The 21,416-nt window shown below is 34.9% G+C and overlaps 2 protein-coding genes and 3 long non-coding RNA genes across 5 annotated transcripts; all 5 read left to right on the plus strand.

Moving 5' to 3' along the window:
• The first annotated feature begins 2,794 nt into the window (after nucleotides 1-2,794).
• LOC149732002 (uncharacterized) lies at nucleotides 2,795-3,845 on the plus strand. Its single transcript, XR_016385505.1, has 3 exons — nucleotides 2,795-3,347; nucleotides 3,420-3,495; nucleotides 3,712-3,845. It is a non-coding gene; the product is annotated as an uncharacterized LOC149732002 (long non-coding RNA).
• Nucleotides 3,846-14,952: 11,107 nt separating this feature from the next.
• Nucleotides 14,953-16,360, plus strand: LOC149732003 (uncharacterized). The gene is made up of 3 exons (XM_089883049.1): nucleotides 14,953-15,476; nucleotides 16,143-16,254; nucleotides 16,328-16,360. Exons 1-3 carry the CDS (start codon nucleotides 15,271-15,273, stop codon nucleotides 16,358-16,360), a joined length of 351 nt encoding a protein of 116 aa, XP_089739175.1. The 5' UTR covers nucleotides 14,953-15,270.
• A 401-nt stretch (nucleotides 16,361-16,761) lies between these two features.
• LOC149732004 (uncharacterized) lies at nucleotides 16,762-17,255 on the plus strand. Its single transcript, XR_016385611.1, has 3 exons — nucleotides 16,762-16,869; nucleotides 16,937-17,073; nucleotides 17,172-17,255. It is a non-coding gene; the product is annotated as an uncharacterized LOC149732004 (long non-coding RNA).
• Nucleotides 17,256-17,261: 6 nt separating this feature from the next.
• Nucleotides 17,262-17,709, plus strand: LOC149732005 (uncharacterized). The gene is made up of 3 exons (XR_016385612.1): nucleotides 17,262-17,296; nucleotides 17,351-17,564; nucleotides 17,620-17,709. It is a non-coding gene; the product is annotated as an uncharacterized LOC149732005 (long non-coding RNA).
• Nucleotides 17,710-17,765: 56 nt separating this feature from the next.
• Nucleotides 17,766-20,630, plus strand: LOC149732006 (uncharacterized). Its single transcript, XM_089882374.1, has 6 exons — nucleotides 17,766-17,930; nucleotides 17,992-18,520; nucleotides 18,576-18,682; nucleotides 18,743-18,845; nucleotides 18,909-19,091; nucleotides 19,173-20,630. The coding sequence occupies exons 3-6, from the start codon at nucleotides 18,576-18,578 to the stop codon at nucleotides 19,356-19,358; spliced, it is 579 nt and encodes a 192-aa protein (XP_089738500.1). The 5' UTR covers nucleotides 17,766-17,930; nucleotides 17,992-18,520; the 3' UTR covers nucleotides 19,359-20,630.
• Nucleotides 20,631-21,416: the final 786 nt, after the last annotated feature.

A 21,416-nucleotide genomic window follows, 5' to 3' on the forward strand; every position in this document is an offset into this window, starting at 1 on the left:
CTTCGACTCAGATGTACCACTGTCAATGTTGGGCTCAACAAATCAAATATATACAGTTGCCTGTTTATTGACAAATTTTCACAGGGGCCCTTAATTTTAAAGAATAAAAAAAAAAAATCATATTTTTTTAAATATTTTTGTTTTTCTGTGTCCTGGATCTGTTCTGCACACAGCCCTATTGCATCCTCGCATAAAATGTTTGCCTAAAACAGTAATAAAAAAAACTTGTCTACTTTGTCTTTGCTGTGTATAGGAAATTTTTTGTCATAAATGATTCTCTGACTATTGCATCCTTGCATACTATGTTGGCCTTAAAAAGTATTAAAAAAAAAACTTGTCTACTTTGTCTTTGCTGTCTTGGAAAAAATATTTATCAAAAAGGATTCTCTGACAAAAAATGTACTGTCATTCATAAAACTGAAAAAATTACACCACTTAATGCCAGTAAGTGCCAACTGACATTGAACTTGGAAGTGGTACTCGTGGTTTATTTTCAGTGTTTTTCTCTTTGGTAACTGGATCAATATGAATATATCTCACATTCCTGAAATCACCCTCTTTAATCACTCACCCTCTTTAACTACTTTAATCTCTAGTAAGCCACATGGATTCAATCCCTGATTAGCTGCTGCAATATCATACACTTTGCGGTCAGGACAACACCCCAGCCAAGGGCACTTTGGGCAGATTACCAATCCAGATGGGTAAATGTTGACCATTCTTGCTTTGACCACACTGGCATACACCATAGCAGCATGGGGTTCCAATTCAATACCTCTCCTCATAGGAGCAGTTACAACATGTCTTGAAGGGTTGATTTGTTTTACCAAGTTTTCAAAATTTGACAAACGCTTAGCACAAATGCCAAACCTGCTGGCAGTGATTCTCTTAGAGCGCAAAAGCTGCCAGAGGTTACTTGCACTCTGGGCTACAGTTTTTTCTTCAATGTCCAAAGCAACTGCTTGGGTTACAGACAAAGCTTGAAGCGCAGCCTGCTTTTCTTGGTTTAAACTGAGCTGCAAATTGTTATTAATTTTTTCTCCTGCATCTTCAAGTGGTAATTTAGGAAAATCCCCAGCAAGAAAGTCATTTAATATATTCCTGAGACAGCTTCAACTTAATATGCTACCTTTGGGGACATTTCCATATTTTGTGACTAGTTGAAGCAAATTTTGTCTTTTCTCTGCTGTAGGTGCAATGTCAGCTGCCAATGGTAATGGGGGGTTTAAACCTAAAAAATCACTCTTGCAAAGAATTCCATAATGAGTACATGGTGAGTATAAAGTAGTTTTAATAAACTTGTTGTAATTCGCACCCATTCTTGGCTTCTTCACAAACTGGATTTCTTTTGTCTGGATATGTCGTTCCCTTGGTACACTCCAGCGCTGTGGTACACTTGTGCAGGTTAAGTCATCCGGTATAGCTGTCAGTTAACACATTTTGCATTTGCCATGTAGAAAAGTAAGCCTATTAAATGATGACAATAGCCACTAGCACCTGCAACACATGAACATTTGGCGTTGATGACTTTGTTCTCAAACTTTATACACAGCTCCAGAATGTGTGGGGGCACTTTTCCTCATTGATCTAAAGCAATTCCCTGTCACTTTGACTCTATCCACCAAATAGGTCGCTGGAAAAAAATACCAACTTGTAGTTATATGTCAAATTTCCAATAAATATAAATACACAAATATAAAAATACATGACAGTGACAACAATCTTATTACACAGATCAAGACTACATAACCGTGTCATAATAATCATAAGTTTAGGAGAACTTTGTTTTTGAAATCTGAAAACCGTTTTAATTTCACCCCCATTTACATATATACTTACCATTTAGATTATGTAGATATCCAGGTTCAGCAAAAAATTTGTAAGCTTTACTAGTACTAGTACACCCAGACATAGATTTTGTATAGCTCTCAACCTCCGCAAACATTAAATCGGGAAACATTCTTAGATCTTGACTTGAAGAGTCCCAGAACTTGATCTAAGTTAAACAAATACATAAAATAAGACATTAAACTTCAAAATTCATTGTTGTTTAGAGACAAAATTCGAGTTTAAATACTAGAACAAAGCTCAGCTTATAAAGCCAGACACGAACAACAGTATTAAAATAAAAAAAATGTTAAACAGTATGATCAAAGCTTACCTTGATTGTTCTGCATGTGGTATACCGGTCACGACTGTCAAAGGCCTTTAAGTTTATTTAATAAAAAAAGGTTTTATTGACGAAATATTGAAGGAAAACAATGGAAATAACTTAATATTAAACTTTACAAATAATTGATTTAGAACGCTTTAAACTTAGTATAACGCTAGTATTTTGAACTGAAAACTTCTAATCTCCTTCGTAACACTATCAATTGCAATACGGTGATATTAGACTTAGTATATCGCTAGTATTTTGAACTGAAAACTTCTAATCTCCTACGTAACACTATAAATGAGCTACAGTGAGCCTGCAATAACACAAAGAAAAATTATATTAAAAAAGATCAAACATGAGAAGAATTACAAACCCGGAATTTGCACAAGTGAGCTACAGTGAGCCTGCAATAACACAAAGAAAAATTATATTAAAAAAGTTAAAGGAGGCAATACTACATTTGGTAAAAGAAATGCATGAACACATGTATGGCACGATCCACTGCCAAAAGTTTCTAAAAAAAAGTAAGTTGAAAACTTAAAGAGTCCGGCCCACGGTTCTCATGGTTGCGCAGTTTTTTGCATAAGAATATAAAGTTTTATGTCTACTGATGCTAAATTCACAGCCAGTTTGTGAAAATTCGCTTTAATTTGAAAGTTATGAACGTTTAAAAAATCAAATTTCAAAGTTGTAAAAAACGTCACTCGCGGGCACTGTGACGTCACAATGCAATATTTCGTTTATGGGGAAAACCCGGCCTATCAGCGGTTTATCGTTTATTGGTGCAATTTTGATAGATAAGCAAATCAAAACGTTTTTTAAGGTATTAACAATATACCTATGGCTTCAGCAACTTATTGGAAGCTATTTCCTAGGGATCAGTGTATAACCAAACAAAATAGCCTACCAAGCTTAGTGGAGAAATTAGTTTTCGTGACTTTCTAGGGTTCAGATTTTAAATTCTTTTTGTTTCTTCCCTATATGGCATAGACTTTATTTATATCTGTATTTAAAGTTACCATATAGGAGTTTACCATAAGCCGAGTAATCATGCCTGATAGGTGCTGTGTTTAAAATAGCAAGACAAGAATGACTGTAAAGCGATAAGTGTATATAATATAGATATGTGTGTGTTTTCATTTTCAAAAGGAAGAGTGGGGCTTAGAAAAAAGCAAGCAACATTACATTGGTATGCTGGTCATCTCATATTTGTAGTGCACATTTTACATCAGATCGCTTTACTATGATATGTTCTAATTAGGATATGCAAGGAAACTTGTTCGGATCAAGTAAGCAGCATGTATTTGAAGAGCGCAGAAGAACAGATCCACCATCTGGTACAAGTATTCTTTATTCAAAACAATGAAAATAATCCAATACTTAAATATGTATTTCTTGTAATGTTGAATGTACTTAATTTAAAACAACATAACTCTTGCATGAATCACATTTTGTATGAAACAAGACCATTCAAAACTGAATGATGAAAAATTCTTTGTCACTAATGTTGAACTGTCACTATAATGTTGAACCTTTCTGTTTTCCTTTTCCAGTCATTCCCGTACCTATCGAACAAAGTTCTGATCAGCTGTGTGGCGATACTATCTAAACAAAATAAATGCCATAAACATGTGATTGACCAACTTTTTGGTATGAAGGCCAACAATAAATACTAGACTAGAGTAAATTGATTTCACTAAATTTGTATTTATACCTATTGCTAGTGGACTAGGATCTTCGCTTATGTCACTTCATCAGATGAAATACTTCTATCTGACTATACATCACACACTGACACTTTTACATTATTGTTAACTGACAAATTTAAATAGCGTAATACTGTAATACACTTACAAACAATTTTAAAAAATATTAATTTTAAACTAAAATCAGGCCACGGCATTACCTACGCATATTTCTTAATTTAAAAGTAACAGAAAATGCTATGTCGACGGTACACTCTGTTTTGCTGCAAACAGCAAAGCCTAAATCAGCTGATCGATTAGAAAAGATCGTGACGTAATTTACGTCATAGTGCCCGCCAGTGACGCAACAATAGGCGCATTTTTTGGCCAAACTAAATATTTTTTTCACAAAAAAATACCACAGATAGTATTTATTAAGTGTAAATTTTCAATTAAAACCAACTTGTATAAGCGTGGTCCAGACTCCTTAAGGTTTGAGAAATTTCTTTATTGTGCAGATAGATATCCATGTTATAAATAGTTAGAATTGGTCTGAAGGATGCAACAAATTTCTCCATCTTTACTCCATTTGAGATGTAAAGGTTGAGGTTGATCTTTTGTGTGGTTGATTTTTAGTTAAAGATTCAATAAAATTTGGTTCAAACTTTCGTTTTGCCTTTAGCAGAAGAATACCACCAATGGTTTGAGAAATTTCTTTATTGTGCAGATAGATATCCATGTTATAAATAGTTAGAATTGGTCTGAAGGATGCAACAAATTTCTCCATCTTTTCTCCATTTGAGATGTAAAGGTTGAGGTTGATCTTTTGTGTGGTTGATTTTTAGTTAAAGATTCAATAAAATTTGGTTCAAACTTTCGTTTTGCCTTTAGCAGAAGAATACCACCAATATATTCAAGAATATCTGTACATAACACACTACTAGTAAAGTATTTTTCTGTGTTACCTGAATCTCTTTCATCCACTCCTATAACCGGGTTATCTGTTTTATGATCTGTTTGTTCGTGTGCCGCAATATCATCCATCAGTTTTATAAGAAAATAGGTAGCTTATTGTTGTGGCATACCCAGATCATTCGGCTGCAGTTACACACCATGTGAAATAAATACATCGAATAGAATTTGTTCCGTTTGTTTTTAGTACTGTTCTTATAAACCCAAATGTGCTGCTGGTTAAATCAAAAGACACTTGGTGTTTTGTAAATAGACTGCTTCTGACATAAAGCTACCGTTTTTGTAAATACATCATGTCTGTTTATTTTGACTTGCCCTTGTTCGTAATGCAGCATTAAGCAATGGGTTCGCAACTCCTATGCTTGCCATCATTGCACCACATACGTCGCATTAAATCTCTAGACTGCTTAAATACCTACACACCACTGAATCCGCCATACCGATATTCTAAAAAGCATTATTTAACCCTATTTTCTTACTTTAATAAACTTGCTAGAACCAAACTACATAAACACACTTTAATAAACTTGCTAGAACCAAACTACATAAACACACACAATATTTGCGTTTAGGAATAACTAACATTGCTTTTTTGGTCTAAAAATATGTTTTTACGGGAATCCCAGAAGTGACGCTTGCGGTCTATTATAAGTTGTCTATATGGTATGACGACTCTACACCACTAAAATCCGCCATACCGATATTCTAAAAACTTGGTTACTTTCATAGATAATACGTATGGCTTACCCGAGCAACGAAAACAGATTGCTTTAACCTGGGTGCACTGAAGCGGAACGTATCTGCAACAAATAAACTTGATTTTTTGCACTATTTAACCCTATTTTCTTACTTTAATAAACTTGCTAGAACCAAACTACATAAACACACACAATATTTGCGTTTAGGAATAACTAACATTGCTTTTTTGGTCTAAAAATATGTTTTTACGGGAATCCCAGAAGTGACGCTTGCGGTCTATTATAAGTTGTCTATATGGCATGACGACTCTTCTCTCAGCTTGACATGCCAATATCCGTCTTTTATATCCATAACCGCAAATAGTTTCTTTTCAGACAAATGGGCCTTTACATCATCTGGTGTTGGTATCCTGTACCGTTCACGCATTATGAAGTGGCTTCGGATCCACCAAACATATCCTTAAACTCTTGTTTTTTTTTCGACAACAACTAGATTGCTTACCCAATCTGTCGGTCTATCAACGTCTGCAATCATTCCTTCTGCTTTAAGTTTGTCCATGTACGCCTTTGGTCGTGGTGCTTGCCATCATTGCACCACATACGTCGCATTGAATCTCTAGACTGCTTAAATAACTACACACCACTGAATCCGCCATACCGATATTCTAAAAACTTGGTTACTTTCATAGATAATACGTATGGCTTACCCGAGCAACGAAAACATATTGCTTTAACCTGGGTGCACTAAAGCGGAACGTATCTGCAACAAATAAACTTGATTTTTTGCATTATTTAACCCTATTTTCTTACTTTAATAATCTTGCTAGAACCAAACTACATAAACACACACAATATTTGCGTTTAGGAATAACTAACATTACTTTTTTGGTCTAAAAATATGTTTTTACGGGAATCCCAGAAGTGACGCTTGCGGTCTATTATAAGTTGTCTATATGGTATGACGACTCTTCTGTCAGCTTGACATGCCAATATCCGTCTTTCATATCCATAACCGCAAATAGTTTGACAAATGGGCCTTTACATCATCTGGTGTTGGTATCCTGTACCGTTCACGCATTATGAAGTGGCCTTTACATCATCTGGTGTTGGTATCCTGTACCGTTCACGCATTATGAAGTGGCTTCGGATCCACCAAACATATCCTTAAATTCTTGTTTTTCTTTTCGACAACAACTAGATTGCTTACCCAATCTGTCGGTCTATCAACGTCTGCAATCATTCCTTCTGCTTTAAGTTTGTCCATGTACGCCTTTAGTCGTGGTCGCATTGCATAGGAAATGCAACACGTTTGCTTAGTCTGCTGTCAAATTATTGCGCTCTTCATTTTTTATTTTAACTTGGGTTAAGACAACGACAAAATGCCATTCGCGCCTTTAATGTATAAGAGTGGATAGCGTCATTTCGCGTTTGTTAAAATCAGACACAATTTACCAAAACTAAATATACAGACCCTGCAGGCATTCTCCCTCCTACCCAAGATGCGTCCAAGCTAATGATATTTCTCTTCTTTTTTTTATATTTCATTCTCTTAGTATGAGATCATACACACACAGAAAAAAGACAAAGGCTTGCAAGTCACATGACACAAAGAAGCAATATACCACATTACCATAGTATATCAAATCATTAAATCAAATATACAAATATGCAGCGACCAGCAAAGCAGGCAAGGTTAACAACATTTTTTAAAAGAGACGAATCTAACCACATTACCATAGTATATTAAATCATTAAAATCAAATATACAAATATGCAGCAATCACCAGCAAAGCAGGCAAGGTTAACAACATTTTTTAAAAGAGACGAATGTAACCGGCATCGTGACTTAGACACTACTGCAGGCCCGAGTAAAATAGAAGCAAATCCAAGTGCACAGTTAGTTAAACCTGCTAGGAACCTTTCAGTTTTACATATTAAAGATGTTGGAACTTTGGTTGAGGGCAGAACAAATCTGGATGATGTTGCTAAATTCAACGTACTTACGAAATGTTGGAAGCCAAATTTACAATACGATTTTCCAAAGTTTGTTCGGAATGTGAAAGACAAAACGTTTTTTTGAAATTCCAGGAGACAGTGGTTGGAACAATATCCCTGGTTGGCATATGGTGTAAAGCTTGGGGCCTCCTGTAAAATATGCGTCGTTTTTGCCCCAACACGAGCTGGCGGGAGTGCATTAAGGCACTTTTGTTAATCAACCAATGACAAAGAGAATTTTAAAAAGAGTGTCGTCATCGATACGACGTTTTATGTAGCTTTTCTTCGTTTTTTGACTTACTTTAAAGTTATAGAGTAAAACAACTATTTTCTAATGTATATATACTTCTAACAAACCGTTTGTTCGAAGTTTTTAATTAATTTTTTTAAATAATTAAATTTCCGAAACAAAGCGTTAACCTACTAAATAACTAAACTGGCTTAATAAACTTCAATAGTTGGTGTAGTTTTTAAAATAAACAGCTAAAACCTTCAAAAAATACTATGCGTATATCTTTTACAATAGAGACGAAGCGAAATGGGGACGGGGTTGGCGGTCACGTGAATAGACAAAAGAATATATATCACGGTTTTGGGCAGTTGCGCGTTCTACTCTTTTTTATTTCTGTGTTGCTTATTCAATTATTGAAAAGTTAAAGAATATGGGGGCTCGATATATCCAAATTACGTGGTCAAGGATATGATGGAACGGCAAACATGGCAGGGCAGTTTCGTGGTGTTCAAGCGCACGTGCTGAACAAATATCAACAAACCCTCAGTTGCTTGCACTTTTGCGTTTATCCAAGATGCAGCAATTTATTTCAAAACCCCGCAACCGCAAAAGGTTTTTTAAGCTCCTCGTTTGAAGCTTTAATACCCAGGAATAGTCGGCGACGGCTACAGCTACTTTGCGAGATGAGATCATAGATATCATATATATGAGATCATAGATATCATATATATAACTAGATTGCGCATCTGGTGTTCAAAATTAAAGCCAATTGAGGCGCGCCATTTTGAATCGTATGTGACCCATTTGTCTATTATCTCATATTAGTAATATGATTTTTGGGTTAGGTTTAGACAGGAAAAACTAATTTAATCCAAACAAAAAGTTAACCTGCGACAGATATTTCTTTAGTGAGTCTGTATGTTTATACTTTTAAGCTTTTGCGTTTTTAAAAGCGACGTTTGACCCGACTTTTACTGACGATTTACGTGAGAAACTTTTAACTCTTAACATAGTTTAGCAGGTCTTGCCTGCGTTTTTAAAAGCGACGTTTGACCCGACTTTTACTGACGATTTACGTGAGAAACTTTTAACTCTTAACATAGTTTAGCAGGTCTTGCCATAATCAGGCACCAAGGTGACCCTAGAATACAGATATTATAGCGGCCATTTTCGATACCTTTTACTGGTGCCACCAACCTAAAATTTGGAAACTATACTAACCCAAGCGGTACCCATTCTGAAATAAAATTTTAAAAACTCGAAAAAATATTAATCATGAACATTAATAAATATTCGTCATAATAACATGTTTATAGAATTTTCTCCCGATCCAGCTTTAAATATGTTGTAGCGCTACGTCATACCTGAAAAATAAATTAAAAAAATGCGGGCTTGGGTTTAGAATACAGACAAGTATGAAGGTCATAACCCGAATAATATTTTTTTTCGCGAAATTCTAACTAACGCATCTATCAAAGCATATATAGCTATGACGCTCTTTACCGCCGTTGGTGGTTTTGCCATTCTTTCCAGCTTTACGGGACGCATGGTTGCCTATATTAAAGCTGCAGAAAAACAATTAGTTGGTGTTACTGAAGTTACACACAAAATGTCAGTCTTCATTGTGCTCCAAATGACACAGAATCCTACGAGCTATCCTTGTAGAATTGCTTCCAATGCTTGAAACTGGTCATTGCACTTCAACGTCTGAAAAACCACCAGTGGTTTTAACAGACAAAGTATCTCTATTGATGGAGATGAAAGAGAAACTAAACATCCATAAACTTGAGTGGAACTGCAGATATTGGAAACAAACTTAATTGCTGGCTGCTAACCGAGGTTGGGCAATGCTTATTCGGGTCTATGGAACTGCTTATTAAAGCTAAATTGATTAATGGCATAAAGAAACTATAAGCCAAAACAAATTGTCAGCTATTTGGTACCAAAAAAATGCAATTCTTCTGACCGACTTGGTTACGGATAACAACTCCAAAAATTTACTACTTGCAATGATCGAAAGGTATATCAGAACAAGATCTCATAAATATGCCAAACGGGTCAGTCAACTTCATTATCCTTTAAAATCAATGAAGCAGTCACAACAGAAACTCGTTTATTGGTCCAGGTAGTCATTTAGACAAAGCGGAAGCAGCAGATAAGTTTCACATGCTTAATTAGCTTTAGTTGAAAATTAGAAAAAACTCCAAGATATAATCTCTATCCTAGCGACAATAAGTGGTACTAACCTACTATGATACCCACTGTAGCATTTGTACTGTGCTCAGTATAATATGAATCATCAAGTTGGTTCAGGGGACTAGGAAATGGTACCAATATAAAGTATACAACCACCTAAAAACAAAAAGCATTTCTTTATTACTTACAATACAGTGTAACTGCCGTGTAAAATAATTACTATTAGAATTAGATAGAGACTAACATGTACATATCAGTAAATCATAACCATTATTTCAATTAATTTATAATTCGATCTAGGAAACATTTCCACTACCTGTATCACTATGTTGCATGTTACGGGTAACATTTTAGCAATTGCATGTGGTTGGCGAAATGCGACACAGTAGGATTTCTATTGCTTCCACCTTAACGGATTCGACCAAAAAATGTCTCCAAAACATCTTGTGAAATCCGCAAGAAAAAACATATTCAGCACCGAGACCGAGCATGTAATCCAAAATTCCAATAAAAGATTTTGTTGTCATAAGGAGTCCTTGAAATTCGCTTTTTCAGTTGTTGTATAAGTTTCTCCATTGGGCTTCTGGCGATCATTAACTGCATTTTTTCAATTCAAAATTAGGGTATAAAAACTTCTTTCAGTCAGACAATTCTGTCATCATTCATTGAATAGAATGTTTTTTGTCGATGTGTGTGCTGCCGACTGTTTAAATATCAAAAAAACCTGTTCATTAATTTTACAAATGTTGCCATTGCTAAGTGCCCATCCTTTTCCAACTCCTTTCCAACCGAATGTGACACGACCTGCGCAGCATAACACACTCTCATATGGTCAAAGTTGTTGGGAAAAACATGTTTGGATGTTAGTTTAGGCAGCTCGGTCAATTTATTTGGTGAATCAACATCCTTCAGATAAAGACCAACCACCATGTCCCATATCATGAATCCGTCATTCCACATACATTTATGTTTCCCTCCCTTGCTACTGATCAAGTTATTCCTTGCAGTTTTAATCAAGCGGCTTGGGTCACTTACAAAATATAGTAACCTGCCAAATGCATTAAACTGTAAAAATTGACGATATAGCTGAAGTTTAGCTTACTTGTTGGAATTAAATGGGTGTTTGCAGGCATGTTGCATATCGGAGGCTTTACTTGATTATTTTCCTGTTTGTCTTTTAAAACTTCCAATGCAGTGTTCTCATTGTCACACGGGACGTCTATTTTTCTAGCCTGGTACCGAGATCCTTTTAAGCACACATTTTCTTGGGGTGTCGGTACGGTTTCCCGAATCGTACACGTCACGAGATAAACCTTTAATGTTATCGATGTAAACAGTTCTCGGATTTACATTTACCAGTTTTTCTTGCATATTCTTTGACGATCCCCCTTTAACCTAGTACCATGAAGTTCGTTTGTGTCATGTTTATCAGTACCCTCATAATTTACATGAAATTTTCTGGTGGCCTCATCATACAAATTAATATTAAATTTTCGTCCGCAATCTGTAAATTTGCACAGCCTGTGCAGTGAAACACATCTTTCACCATGCATGTTTTGTTCCAGTGTTGATTTTAGAGAAGTAAAGACACTACAAAACGGATTGCTCTCCGCCAAGCCGCGTCTAAATAAATCGGTCCAACAGCCGAATCCACCCCGCTCGTTTTCGCTTTCGACGAACCCACCCCGCTCGTTCAACAAGTTCGATCAGTCGCTGCTAACTTGAAAAATGTAAAATGGTATATTTGAATAGTGTAACAAACTGGGTGATCGTAGTTTACCGGCCTGGGAAGACTTCTCGGTGTGCCGCGCTGCTAAAGATATAACAAATATAGTATGCTTAATACAAATTATATATATTTACCGTTTAATCCGAACCCACTATTTGCTCTAACCTGTACTTTTCGATTACCATTTAGCAGCTGTCCCTAACATTTGGGACAAGGCTTTATCTGATAAATGGATAGAGTCGTACCATAATTTACTGGTATTATGCATGCCAATGTTAATAAACTTGCCCCAACAGATATAACCGCAGGCTTAAAAGTACTACATTAAGCATTAGCACGATTCTGTCGGATGGTGAGCTCTGTGGCAAAATGGAATTGAAATATACCTGAGAACATAAATGTATAAAGCTATTGTTAATGTACATACACAAAATGTAAATATACCGTTGTCATGAGGATACAGTTCTCGTGCTGCAGCACCAATGATGCATTTCGCTCGACGTAAGCTCGAATTCACGACGTACTGTGGTTTCTCGTTCACTTCGAACCCTAGTCGTACCTAGACCAGTAATAACAGCATCAACATTCTTCATGATTGAGGCGGGACATCGCAACTCAATGTCTCCTCCGTGCATGATGCAGCCACCGGGCACAGAAATTATGGAAAGGTTGAATGGGTAATCATTAGAAGGACGAACCAACATGGTAAAACCAAATCTCCCATTGCTGTCCGTGATGAACAGAGCTTTCTTCTTTTATTTTGGTTCTGGAAACAACCTTGCTGTTTGTTTCCCCGAAATCCCAATTGGATCGAACTAAACGTGCCCTCACACCACGCTGAGCAAATTTGGCGCGTGTACGTTAGTTATCACGTTCGTCTTAATTGTAAAAGATGATCTTCAGATTTCGTAAAAACATTCGGCAGAACTTCGGTATACTTGCAATCACTGTGTAAACTGTCAGAGCAACGGTGTTCACAGGAATTGGAATGACTGCGCACCTCTAAACAGGGTTTATGTACAACTTTCACTAACGAAGCTCCAACCTCTGATTAAAGCTCCACCACCACTTCAAACGTCGGGCGCGAACATTATCAACTCGGAGATATCATACTCGAGCCAAACAAGTGAACGGTTACAATAACAACAACATGTTATTGCAAAACATGGGTCAAGTTACAAAAACAACTTTTGTTTTCGAAGTTTGATTGAAAAACAAGTTCAATTAACAGTAAAGTGACTTAAACTATATCAATATTCTTTACAATATTTACTTCCCATCCCCGTAATGTTTCATTGTTTAGTTATTCAGAAGCACTATTACATTTCCAAAGCTTGTCTGGTGCAAGATTTTATAAATATGGTTTTATGACATGTAATATTCTTTTTAAAAGATCTTTATTGATAAACAATGCTGTATAAAAAAGAATTGTCTCGTTGTACATAATGTAACTCGTTGTACATAATGTAATAAAATGTAACACCCTTCTGCATGATAAAAACATATAAATATATTTATTTTCCATGACATCATTCTGTAATCTAAAAACTTACTTCTTCAAATTCCTCTATGTTCTGATTAAGTGGTTCTAAGATTTTTAGCCCAACCAATTTCAGGATGCTTTAAATCTTTGGTGTAAAACAACGTACTAAGGAAAATTCTATTGACAGCAGAAGTAAATTTGGGATGAGTGTTCAATATCAAAAAGTAAATGGCACCTGAAAATAAAACAATAAGACGCTGATTGTTATAGATGCCTTTTCGTCGGGCGTGGCCCACTTGTCCCGGGGCAGTATACAACTGAAACTATTCGATTGGGTGTAGACGTGACCGTGTGTCACGTCTGAACTTCTCTCTGTGCTTATAACGCGTCCTTTATCAGTAGAGCTACCAGCCTTCCAAACTGTCTTAAGATTTATTGTGTGAAGTAGAGGAACGGTACACTTTACGGGACGGTACTCTTTAGGATACGGGACGGTTAAACAGGGTGAGAGGACAGGGCCCCACTCCCAGGTGTTACATACAGTTACAAATAAATACAAATTTCACTTACATGTAGTAACCTTATTCAAATAGAATGAATGCTTCGTTAGGGTTAAAGAATATATAATTAATACAAACATTCTAACGGTGAAATATATACGAACGGATGGATTACGTCCGATCCGCATTCGGTTACTGGAAAAGAGGAACAAAAAGGGCAAACGAACAAGGCCACGTTTCTTGAAACTAAAAACAATAGAAATAACAGAAAGAATAGGAGCCGGGGATTCTACACTGATTGTCACAATTAAAATGGGTATTTATGTTGCTCACCCATATTGTGTGTGCCTGTTTTAGATCCAAGTGGATTGACAACTTCAAACCCATCATAGTAAAACAAAAGTTGTAAATTTGGCTTTCCTTGAGCTAAAAGAGGATGTGTGCATGCATACTCTCCGTGTTAAAAACTTTTATAACCATTCACATCATCAAAATCATCCACTGTAGTAATCTTTACCAAATTACAATCATCAAACTTGTTATTGTGTACAACTAATACACAAACCAACATAAATCCTTCTAACCAATACAATCACTGTTGGATACCACAGAAATAAAAAAGAGTAGAACGCGCAACTGCTCAAAACCGTGATATATTCTTTTTTCTATTCACGTGACCGCCAACTCCGTCCCCATTTCCCTTCGTCTCCATTGTAAAAGATGGGCGCATAGTATTTTTGGAAGGTTTTAGCTGTTTATTTTAAAAACTACACCAACTATTCAAGTTTGTTAGGCTAGTTTAGTTATTTGGTACGTTAACGCTTACAGTTTACCACTTGTTTAGGAAATTTAATTATTTAAAAAAATTAATTAAAAATTTCAAACAAACGGTTTTTTAGAAATATATATATATTAGAAAATAGTTTTTTTACACAATAACTTTAAATTAAGTCAAAAAACGAAGAAAACTACACAAAACGTCATCGACTCCATTGACTACAATAGTGCGAAAGAGAGACAGTGTATCGTGCTCTCTCCTTTGCCGACATTAGAGATGCGCCTTCTATTCTTTTTTATTTCTGTGGTTGATACTGATATACTCTGTATCACCGACAGTACTACAACTGTCTTCTGTAAACAGTTGAACATTTAAGTCTGGTTCTGTTTCCATTAAAGTCTCATTTGATAATCCAAGTTGTTTGTGCCATAACGTTTGTACCAACTGGTTGGCATTTTCCAGGAGTTTCCTCGGTGTCTTTTTTTAATATGCTGTTTTAATGAAGCTTTGCTGTTTAATATATATAAGCAAAGAATACTCTACCAAGAATGAAAGGTTGCCCATTGTCACAGATTCGTCACGCTCGATTGCCAAGGCCCAACCTCTGGTAATGCGTATATAAACGCTGTAGCGACAATGCAGTAGTAAAGTGACTTGCTGTGAATGTGTTTTGTATAGTTTAGAGAGCGAATATAAAAAGGTGACTTTAAATCGCTGACTAAGAGTGTGTTTTTAAAGTGCGAATGCAGAAGGGTGACTATAAATCCTTTACTAAGTGTAAGGTTCTGCCTATGTACAAGTATTATATCAACGGTAACGGTTTCTGTCAATTTAGAATTTGATCATGGCGCCAAGTAATTGTAGCATACCGAATTGTAAGTACAATAAAAAATGGAAGGTTAAACGAAGTTTATTTGCTATTAAACATCCGGAGTTTGCTAAAAATAAGGAGGAGCGTGAATATCGAACTGAGTTACGTAAAATTATATTAAGTTTGAGGGACCCAAACAATAAGGACGACACCATCTTGGACCAGTTGCACAAGGAAAGGTAAGTTGAACAGTTTTATTATCATATTGTATTAAGTATACTGAGGTAGACCTGTAGTCTAACAACAGCCAGTTAAACAGATAAGTCTATAACATATCAATCTGAATAATTCATGTGTTATGTTTCTTAACAGCGCAGGGATATGTGAGGTTCACTTTAAAGTTAGTGACATTGTTGTGTTCAAGTCATCCAAAAGATTAAGACAAGGGGCATTGCCTACAGAAAATTTACCAAGAGAATTACCACATTGCAAAGTTAGCCTTTTCAGATGTTTTAGGATTTAGCATAGAATACATTTAGTAAATAAAGGGCCAGTTTGAATGTGTGTAATAAGTGACAGTGATATACCGTACTGGGTATTAGGTATAGTATTTGAATTAAACAGTTGTGGAGTTAAAGACAATCAAGTCTAATGTAGTCTCTAATGCATATACATGGATCATGATAGTACAGTATATATAATAACTGTCATTTTCCAACCACGCGAGGATAAAGCAAGTTACATTCATACAGTAAAATTGCAGCCACCATATACACACATTCATAAAGTCTATGTCAATTTCCACTTAACTGTACTTGCTACAACTACAAGCAAATATAACATTGTCATTTTTGTTTTTCCTTCACTACTTAATTTGTTTTTTATTAAAATGATGTTCTATTTAGTCAACTCGTCTCCCTCCCAAAGACAGGAACAATACTCCGAACAAAAAAACTATTTACTCTAACAGTAGCCAAATTTTTAAAGCTGCAAAAAGATTATCATCTGAGAGTAAAAGTAAGTTCTTGACACAATAAATATCTGCCTGTTCAGGCTAATAAATTTTAAAATTGTTTTGAATTTACAACAGAAACCTGGGTCTTTTATCGTCAAAGTAATTTAATTGCGGAAAAAATGACAGAAAATAATATTACACCAGACATAAGGTACAGTACTAAAACATCTTGCGGTTTTTAGAAATCAAGAAATAAATATTTTTTTTCATCTCGTTAACATTTGCACAGAATGCGGAAATTTTATCCATTGCATATCATGGTTGGAAAATTGACCAAAGCATTATTCCACTCCAATTGACACAATAAATATCTGCCTGTTCAGGCTAATAAATTTTAAAATTGTTTTGAATTTACAACAGAAACCTGGGTCTTTTATTATCGTCAAAGTAATTTAATTGCGGAAAAAATGACAGAAAATAATATTACACCAGACATAAGGTACAGTACTAAAACATCTTGCTGTTTTTAGAAATCAAGAAATAAATATTTTTTTTCATCTCGTTAACATTTGCACAGAATGCGGAAATTTTATCCATTGCATATCATGGTTGGAAAATTGACCAAAGCATTATTCCACTCCAATTTCCCTCACAAGACAGTCTTTCTTGGCTTATAAGTATGGTTTATAATTTGTGATTGCTGTAGCTTGATTTAATTACTATGTTAATATTCTTCATTTTCAGATAAACTTGAGGGTTACAAACTTTGCACTGGAACTGAACATTCAACAAAGAACACCTGGATTCACTTTGTTCAAACATGGAAAATGACCATGTTCAAAATAAGCAGTGCATCAGGTCTCCATCATGTTTAATCATAGGTTTGTTTGTGAAATACTGTAGTTATATTGTACATGCAGTTTGGGTACTAATTAAGCACAAATAAACTTATATACAAAACTATTTTGTTGTTGAGTAGTATCTGATGAAAACAAAGAGCAAAAGTGCAAAACTTGCTGTGTCTATGAGCGAAAAACAGTTCATAACAAGAAGTCTAATCTGGTTGGAACAACCCCTAATAATCAATGTGATAGTACGGATGTGGTAACTATTACGTTTATTTTTTGTTAATCAAAACCTGAGTGCATGTGATGTTAGGATGAAGAACTGAAAACCCCAAATCCCTGGCTGCAGTTGTTTAATGCTCAACAAGAACAAAATAGAGAAAGAGAAAAAAGTGGACGCAGATACACCACCCTGACATTATAAGATGGTGTATAGAAATGTATGCTCGCTCAGCAGCTGCATACAATCATCTTAGAGTAACCGAAGTTGTTGTTTTACCTTCTGCCACCACTTTAAGAACTTATAGGTAAATGAAACATACTTTTATTGCTAGAATATGTTTTTACAAGTCTGTTTTTCAGAAACATGGTTACTCCAAAACCTGGTTTAAATCAGGTGGCAATAGATGAAATCAAACGACTTGGTGGGAATATTGATGCCTATTTAACACTGGATGAAATGAAAAGTAAGCATTTAATGTATTAATTCAATAAAATGGTCAAATTTGTTACCACAAATCAGAAACTTTTATTATTGTGGTATATATACTGTTTTAGTAAAATCTTATTATTATTAGTTCGAGAAAATTTAGTGTATCGAAATGGAAAAGTAACAGGAATGGTGGACTTTGGTGATCGCACATCCGTGGATAAATTGGCTAGTCATATTTGTGGTATGAATCTTATATGCATTAGTCATAAATATATTTAATACTGACATAATTTTAATTTTAGTGATATATCTGAGATCTTTTCACAAGACCATTTCGCTTCCTTTATCCTGGTTTCCCACTACTACAACTCCAGCTTTTCAGCTGTGTTCAACATTTTGGGAGGCAGTAGGTATATGTGAAAGTAATGGTGTTAGGATTCACGCTGTGGTTGCTGATGGCGCTTCCACCAACAGAAAGTTTTTTGAATTGCTGGCAGGAAAATTTTCCTCTGATACTAAGGAATTTTATGGTTGTATCAACTCATATGATACCTCTCGGAAAATATCAATATTTTCGGATTTTTGTCATTTACTGAAGGCAAGTTGCATTAAAAAATATTGTGAAATTTAGTGGTTCATAGGACTATCTAATTACAGACAACTCGTAATGGGCTTTATAGCTCAAAGCCGAGCGGAACGAAATACTTTAATAAAAGTGGCAAAGACATCTTATGGTCCCATATAGTTTCGTTGTACAATTTGGATAATGCAACGCTATTAAGTAAAACCAGATTGTCTAACCTGCACATATTATTAAATCCTTACAACAAGGTAAGTGCTGCTATCAATGAAGAGCAAATTGCATAATGTGCTCCACAACTTCCAGATGAAAGTTGACATTGCTCGACAGACATTGAGCCACAATGTGGCATGTGCTTTGGAAGATATTGAAGGGGCTGATGGCACGGCGGAGTTTATACAATTGTTTCACAAGTATGTTATCATTTAATAAAATATTTATTAGTAATAATTAACTCAATCATTGTAACTCAGATGGTTTACCATAATAAACAGCAAGCGCCCCATAACGGATTTGAAGGATGAAAATCTGTTGTGGCTGAAAGACCACTTTATTCCTTATCTGATGGAATGGAGGGTAATAGTAGTTATTTATTTAGATTTTATATTTTTTATTTAGATTACAACCTAATTTTTGTAGAGTGAGGTGACAAGCATGCACCCGGGAGAAGAGAAGCGTATTCTTGCAAAGCAAACGTTTGAAGGACTTCTCTTCAGCACCAACAACATTTTACCTTTAACAAAGCAGTTGTTGCACTATATTGATGGTGTTTCACTTGGCAACCTCACACAAGATTGCCTCGAAGCCATGTTTGGCAATCTGGTAAATTCATTCTACATACTAATCTAAATCAGTAAGAGTATTCACTTGTATTTTTATATTAACTTGTATTTTTACTTTCAGAGACAATACATGCATCGGAATACAAATCCTGATATATCACAAGTTGGATACGGAATAAATGCTCTTTCAAAGAGAAGAATAATTTCTAAAATTAAAGGTGGCAACACCACTGGTTCACATGGTGCAATTAATGCATGGACGAAAGTTTGTAATGATCCTTTGGGTAAAAGAAAGAAAAAAACATAAACACATAAACATTCATTTTGATATAGTGGGGTGGGGAAAATTGGGACATAAAATCAATATATATAATATATACATGACTATGATGACAGTTTTATTTTTAATTCGGATCTTTTATTTTAAAATTGTTAATAACCTATGTATAATATATATAAATATAATATGTATAATAAAGTTTATTTATATATTTTTGTTTCACAAATTGGGTAGTACTACACCTTATTGCCCTTAAACTACCTCTCGTTAATTTGTCCAAGTGCATGTGACTGAATTTCAAATATATTTGTTATAGTCATTCAGATTATAAATCTTGTTATTATATCAGTATATTATATTTGAATTACTCATTAAGGTGGAAATTATTGAATTACACATCAAATCTTTTAAAGTTTGGCTTCAAATGCCTAAAATTTAAAAATGTAGTATTGTACTTATTGAAACTCTAATTTAAACCAAATTGACACCAGACTATTTTTCTCACAAAACTACAACTAATTTTATCGGACAAAAACAAACTGTAGGAAATATTTCAGCCATTTTACCAACTAATCTGAATTGATTGTTTTAAGTTCACAAACTATGATGAATTCGAGGGTCATAAATAATATGATTTAGCACGTTTATTTTAAGATAGCCTTTCTTTTCATCAATTGTAAAAAATTCTTTTTAACACCGATTTTGGATAATTAAGAACAGAATCGCCTTACTGCGCTTTATATAATGAGAATTCTATTAAATAATCTTGTAAAATCTTAGTTTATTGGGTTTCAGCAAAAAGAAATTTAAAAAAGTGTCCCACATAACCCCACTATATTATGCTTTCAATGACTTTCGTAGGGCATTCTTCGTCTTTGTCTTAGTGTTCAGTTTGTTTAATATTTTTTTTGGAAAATTATGGCTAAATATTCTCACGACCAATCCAGCAATATAGGTAGTTATTTTAGTACCATCTTCATTAGCCTCTTCCGTAACACAGTTTTGAAATTGCATGAAACAAGCATCATTTAAAACTTTGGATAGTACCCTTGTAAGGTCAATGTCATTAATCATTTTCCCAGTGTTCTTTATTGTGAATATAATAAATGCGTTCTATAATCTGTGTTACTTCTGGTGTAGGAAAACACAACCTGGCTTTATCATGGTACTTCATTAACTTTATCCAACGGGCATCAGATATTTCCTGCACAAAATAAGGTTTGACCTTTTCAAAAATGGTCTTGTGTTTTAAGCTTGCCTTTTTCACAACATATCCACCAATATATTGTATAACTTCATGCTCTCTGCAACTTATTCCGGCAATCATGGTTTCTTTCTTAGTTTCGTTGATACAAAGTATGGTTGAGTCAATAATTTTAATCATCAACTGTGCGGCATAGTGTTGCGGATACTGTAAAATATTTGATGCTTTCCTTAATAGTTCCGGATATTGACTGTATAAGGTATTTTCACTTTTATTTTTGATGTAGTCCTGAGATAAGGTATCTATTAATTTGACGGCTTCGGAAGTGGGAGTTAGGGAGGAAAGACCATCAGGGCATTTGACAGCAATCTTAAAAAGAGATTGAACAGCACTGTTGAATATTTTAAAAACTAAGCCATTATTAAAGTTGGTTTCAATGACAGTGTCTTCGGCAGCAGGTCTTCTCCTTTTACTGCTTGTTGGCTGATTGCATATCTCATCTGCTGGGTTACTTTGCTCAACTTCAGCATCTGGTAATTGGTCCCAATCCTCTATTATATCTTTTATAAAAGCTGCGTCCATTTTAAATATTTACTAAAGAATTAAAATATTTTACTAAAGAAACTGCAAAACTTGAGTGAATCTTAAGGTAAGGAGCGTTTTAGCTAAACAGTAAAATTTGAAATTCTTTAACTTTATACATTTTTCTACGTACAATTTTGCTTGGCACTTGGATTTTGGCTTGGCACTTGTTTTTCCACAGAGGTAATTAAGCACCTTCTAATAAAACAAAAGAAACAACGTCGTTGATGCAACTTAGTGATCGCAACAGACGCAAGTACTTTACACCATAACTGTCTGTTATTGTATATGGCGGGGCG

The sequence above is a fragment of the Ciona robusta genome, chromosome 8 (assembly GCF_009617815.1).
Source record: "Ciona robusta chromosome 8, ASM961781v2".
Lineage (NCBI taxonomy): Eukaryota > Metazoa > Chordata > Ascidiacea > Phlebobranchia > Cionidae > Ciona > Ciona robusta.

What these genes read in the sequence shown, in the direction of transcription:
- LOC149732003 (XM_089883049.1), top strand. Translation starts at nt 15,271, where the DNA reads ATGGCGCCAAGTAATTGTAGCATACCGAATTGTAAGTACAATAAAAAA. An exon ending in GACCAGTTGCACAAGGAAAG is followed by an intron (nt 15,477 to 16,142) that starts GTAAGTTGAACA and finishes TGTTCTATTTAG; the next exon opens with TCAACTCGTCTCCCTCCCAA. An exon ending in ATTATCATCTGAGAGTAAAA is followed by an intron (nt 16,255 to 16,327) that starts GTAAGTTCTTGA and finishes AATTTACAACAG; the next exon opens with AAACCTGGGTCTTTTATCGT.
- LOC149732006 (XM_089882374.1), top strand. Translation starts at nt 18,576, where the DNA reads ATGAAAGTTGACATTGCTCGACAGACATTGAGCCACAATGTGGCATGT. An exon ending in TTTATACAATTGTTTCACAA is followed by an intron (nt 18,683 to 18,742) that starts GTATGTTATCAT and finishes ATTGTAACTCAG; the next exon opens with ATGGTTTACCATAATAAACA. An exon ending in CTTATCTGATGGAATGGAGG is followed by an intron (nt 18,846 to 18,908) that starts GTAATAGTAGTT and finishes TAATTTTTGTAG; the next exon opens with AGTGAGGTGACAAGCATGCA.